The sequence below is a fragment of the Elephantulus edwardii genome, unplaced genomic scaffold (genome assembly GCF_000299155.1).
Source record: "Elephantulus edwardii isolate Elephantulus edwardi_28Jun2011 unplaced genomic scaffold, EleEdw1.0 scaffold00100, whole genome shotgun sequence".
Taxonomy (NCBI): domain Eukaryota; kingdom Metazoa; phylum Chordata; class Mammalia; order Macroscelidea; family Macroscelididae; genus Elephantulus; species Elephantulus edwardii.
This window is the reverse complement of record NW_006399850.1, coordinates 8,301,294-8,306,514: the sequence shown is the minus strand read 5'-3', so window position 1 is coordinate 8,306,514 and position 5,221 is coordinate 8,301,294. Positions and strand designations below refer to the sequence as shown.

The 5,221-nt window shown below is 36.1% G+C and overlaps 1 protein-coding gene across 1 annotated transcript; it reads left to right on the top strand.

The window, feature by feature from the left end:
* The first annotated feature begins 1,174 nt into the window (after positions 1-1,174).
* On the top strand, positions 1,175-3,819 carry LOC102868397 (protein phosphatase 1 regulatory subunit 12A-like). Its single transcript, XM_006891590.1, has 2 exons — positions 1,175-1,411; positions 3,781-3,819. The coding sequence occupies exons 1-2, from the start codon at positions 1,175-1,177 to the stop codon at positions 3,817-3,819; spliced, it is 276 nt and encodes a 91-aa protein (XP_006891652.1).
* Positions 3,820-5,221: the final 1,402 nt, after the last annotated feature.

The following is a 5,221-nucleotide window of genomic DNA, read 5'->3' as shown; positions in this document are numbered from 1 at the left end:
AGGTCTCTAATTGTAGATTTTCCCAGTGCAAAGTGTCTCCTTATTGCTGACTGCTGGTTGTTGTTATTATGCGTCGTTGAGTCGTTTGTAAGTCACAGTGACCCTATGTACAACAGCCTTAAATTCTGTGTTTTCCTTCTGTTTTGGCTTCTTGATATTCCAGTGCAATATTTATAGTCTTTTCTGATATCCATTTCCATTTTTTCTTCTCTGTTTTAACAATAACATGTTGTTTTCTTCATGCATGATATCCTTGATATCATCCCACAATTCATCTTGCCTTCAATCATTGGTGTTCAATGCCTCAAACCTATTCCTAAAATAATCTTGAACATCAGATAGAATTGATTAAAGATCATATCTTGATTCCTGTGGACTTATCTTTATTTTTTTCAGCCTCAATTCAAATTTGCATAAGTAATTGATGGTCTGACCCACAGTCTACCTCTGGCTTAGTTTTGACTGTCTATATTGAACTTCTCCAACAATTTCTTCCACAAATGAAGTCAATCTCATTCCTATGAAGTTCATCGGCTGAGATCCATGTGTAAAGTCATCGTTACTGTCCTTTAAAAAAGGTATTTGAAATTAATACATCATTGTAAACACAGAATTAAACCATTCTATTTCCAGCCTCATTGCTATCATTCAAGCCCATATTTTCCAACTGCCATTCCTGCTTCACTGTTTCCCACCGTTTCATTCCAGTCACCAATTATCATTAAAACATCTTGATTGCATGTTCAGTCAATTTTGGACTGCTAGCTCTGGTAAAAATTCTCAATTTCTTCTTCTTTATCTCCAGATGCAGGATTGTATATTTAAATAATAGTCATGTCAACAGGCCTTTCTTGTACACATGGATATTAACGCTATCACTCGCAACCTTGTGTTTCAGGATAGAGCTTGAAATTGACTTTCTGACTACAAATGCAATACTCATCTTTTTTTCTGTTTTTCCTTCCTGGTAAAACATACCATTAATTATCTGATTCAAAATTGCCAAACGAGTGCTCTGTGGGATACTGGAAGTCTCGAGCGTCTCCTCCGGGTTCCCAGCCCTGCTCTGGTCCGCGCTCATAGAAACAGTCACACACCCCCTGCCTCCCCTCTTTTCCCTCTCCGCCTCACCCTTCCCCCCTCGCGATAAGAAGACCCGGCGGCAGGAGAGGGGATGAATATGGCGGACGCGAAGCAGAAGCGGAACGAGCAGCTGAAGCGCTGGATCGGCTTCGAGACAGACCTCGAGCCTCCGGTGGTGAAGCGCCAGAAGACCAAGGTGAAGTTCGACGATGGCGCCGTCTTCCTGGCTGCTTGCTCCAGCGGCGACACGGACAAAGTCCTCAAGCTGCTGCACCGCGGCGCCGACATCAATTACGCCAGTGTGGACGGGCTCACGGCTTTGCACCAGGCCCAGTTTGCTCTTCTCCTTGAAAAGCAAAAGAAAAACTCCTTCATTGGTATTCAATCCCCTGCACCTCCCATCCCGAGTATAATCCACTCTGCAACCCTCATTTCGAACACTTATGATGATCACAATGCCCTAAAATACATTGTTTTTAAACTGTTCTCTCCCTCATCAGCTTCAATGCAATACACATAATTTATCCAGTTTTTCTCAGTCTTACCCCCACCCTGATGTCAGCCTCATTCTACAACAGTGGCACCGTACAGTATTTGTCCTTTTGTGACTGACATATTTCACTCAGCATGATGTCCTCCAGGGTCACCCATTTTGAATAATATTTCATGAGTTCCTTGTTTTTCAATGCAGTGTAGTATTCCATTTTGTGAATATACTACAGCTTCTCTCTCCATTTGTTTGTTGATGGGCACTTGGGTTGTTTCCGGTTCCTTGCTGTTGTGAACAAGGCCACGATAAACATGCGTGTGCATATATCTGCTTGGATGTCAGTTATGGTCTCTTTAGGGTATGTTCCCAGTAGTGGAATTGCTGGGTCAAACGGTATGAGACAGTGCCACACTGCCTTCCACAGTGGTTGCACCTTCAGTGGGTTTTTAAAGGCTATAAATTGTGTTAGAGAAGATTCCATCTTGCACTGCAAAGCAGCTAAGAGATTCAAACCACTTACCATTAAGTTGGCAGTACAACTCATAAATAAATTTTTACCTTTCAAAAATAAAAAAAAAACAAACAAAAAAAAACCCAAAATTGCCAAACGTGATGCATGTTATCTCCTTAATGCCTAGTTCATGCATTCATTTCATTTTTAACAATTTCCAGTTTTCCTATATTCAAGCCACCTACACTCCATGTCCCAGTTATTAAACAATATTAGTTACTGTTTTTCTTAATTTCAACTGATTTCCAATCTGGGCCCTACCATAAGTATTCTCATTCCTTTAGTATTTATAGGATTTTCAAAGGCCTGGTATTTAAGAAGTAGATGGCCCATCCTGCTACCTAATCTGTCTTAAACAAGGATGGGTAACCTGTCTGGCATTTGACACACCTGTGCCTTCCTGACACAGCTTTCAATATCACAGCAATTCCACATTATCTCGGTACAGAAAACTGAGAAGTGCTGTGCAACTTAGAACAATGTTTTTCCCAAACACAATTAATGCCAAATAGTTTACACTCGACTTTCAATAAAATCAAGAGACAATCTACATTACAGAATCTAATTGTTCCAAACTGGAGACTCATAGGCAGAATCCAACCATCAAAATTTTAAATACAAAGGGCCACCCACCAGGTCCTGATTGCTTAAACAAGAGGCTTCCTGTCCACAGCTAATTGTTAAGGAAATAAAAGCAGCCAATCTGTTTACTGTTGATTAGTAACACAATAAAAAACACCCTCCTAAAGAGTTTTTTCCTAACTTCCAATGAAATCAAAACAACCTACCCTCCAAAATGGAATATAATAGCTTCTATTGTAAGTTACAACATGGTAATGGTAAACAACAAGAACAACAACAACAATTATTATTCTTAGTTTATCCAATTAGCTACCAAGATATTGCTTCCTTTTTCTCTGCAAATACTTACAAGTGTGTTATTCTAAGGATTTCAATTCTTCTATATTTGTACACCATTAAATAAACCATATCTACAGTATTGTTTTTCATGTATGCATTAATGTTGGGATCCAAAAAGAAGAAGAAATGTTTTCATTCCGAAATATTGATCAACTATAAAAAATTACAGATATCAATATTTTATGTAAATAGCATTTTTTCAAATAACACGTAGTAAGAGTAAATCTTTAAATATTCACATTTAAAACAGTTTAGTGTTAAAAAAGAGGAGAAAGTGTTAATGTGCATAAAACCAAAGATAGTTCTTAAGAGATCAGTGAAAGACTTAATTTTCATATAATGTATGTTCCTTTGCTTATTCTATGCTGTAAATTGTAACAGATAACATACTAAAGTTATCTTTCTTGAAAGTTATTAATCAAGTCAGACAAAACAAAAACAATTTTAAACCTTTAACTATTAGGACATGTTTTTAACATTTCATTAAAGTAGGTGGTAGAAAGCATACTGCAAAATAACTTATACCTTGGAAAAATCATTATATCAAATTATTGTACAAAAATGTAGGAAGGATTAATGAATTTATCTTCTAACCTGTAATCAGCCAATATGCTTCAATACAAACACGATTAACCTTTTTGTTGTTTGCATGATACAATCCCATCAACATCATCTCTTTTGTATAAAGTTCCAAAGATTTGCACATATTTTTTGAAAATGTTATTAGAATATAAATAATATTTAAAGATCTTTTTAATGTAATTCTACCCAACAGATTGAGAGTTCTTTCACCAAAATTCCTACACAAAATTAGGCATCAGAACACTAATCAGTCACCAATGAAATTATATCTGAGTTTTCACATATATGTGTTAAGATAGTTCTATGAGGATAATAAAATCTGTATATTTTAAAAGTTTTAATGCTAAATAATAAAAACTATATAAAATAAATGAGAAATTTAAACTTTTTTGTTTACATAGGCTAATTATATTGACCCTATGTGCAATGGAATAAAATACTGCCTGGTCTTACACTATCCTCATAAACTTTGTGATATGTTAATCCATTATTTATAGACTTTATGTAAATTTATCTCATTGAAATTCTTAGACTTTTCCCCCTGTCTTTTTACTCTACCACATTATGAGATTTGGTAAAGAAAATCTGGGTTCTTCTGAAAATACACAACATACCTAAAATGGAGTTGATATTCTCTCTTCTAATGAGGATTTTGGCTGTGCTTTTTCCAAGTGACTAGCTGATTCATACTGTCAGAGAGACATCACCTTTGGGTTAACAACACAACACCCCATGTAGAAGGCCATCAGAATTTCACTGTTTTAAGTTTGAGTTTCTTCCAAAACAGATTTATTTGTCCTACTGATGTCTAAGTTGTATTCTTTATCCTTCAAACTCTATTATTCAAATATATCAGTTCCCCTTCAGTTTTCCTAAGTCATATTTCTGTTGTTTCATGCATTTGTGGTGATTTGAAATATGCTCACTTGAGTCAAGATCTACTTTAGATCTCAAAATAACATCTTTTCCTTTTAAAACTTTAAAAGTGTTTTTCAGCAGATTTTCCCAATATAATAATACATAGTTTGGTTTCTTAATTGCTGTTGCATAGGTGTTGATTGTGGATTCAAGTAAAGTTAGTTAGTTGACAACTTCAACAGTGTCATTTATCATATTGTTACTCATTGATCCAGATGTGAGGTGGTTAGGTGTTGTGGAGTCAACGAGGATTCATAACAGCCACATAAACAACAGATTGGATCCTGGTCCTCTCCTGTGCCATCACTGTGATTTTTCCAGGCTGGAGTCCACTGTGAAGTCACTCTGTCAGTCCATCTCAAAGAGAGTTGTTAATTCTCTCCTTGATCCTGTACATTTCCCAATAGGATGCCATTTCCTAAAGAGTGATCACAAGGAGCTCTGAAATCCTAGTCCCTAAGGAGTTGTGCTGTTAACCAAAAGGTGGCACTTTACTAATACTTCTAACCCATCCATGATCATGCTAAGGAAAGAAGCTTGGAAACATTCTCATGTACCATTTATGCCCTCTGAGAAACAGTTTACAGGTCATCTATCTATACATAGAGATTCTGACTCAACAGTAGTAGATCTGAATTTGTATTTTATTTTAATGTATATTGAAATGTAATTCATAATTAATTCTATTGTTGAAGTCAATAGTCTGACTTTTTACT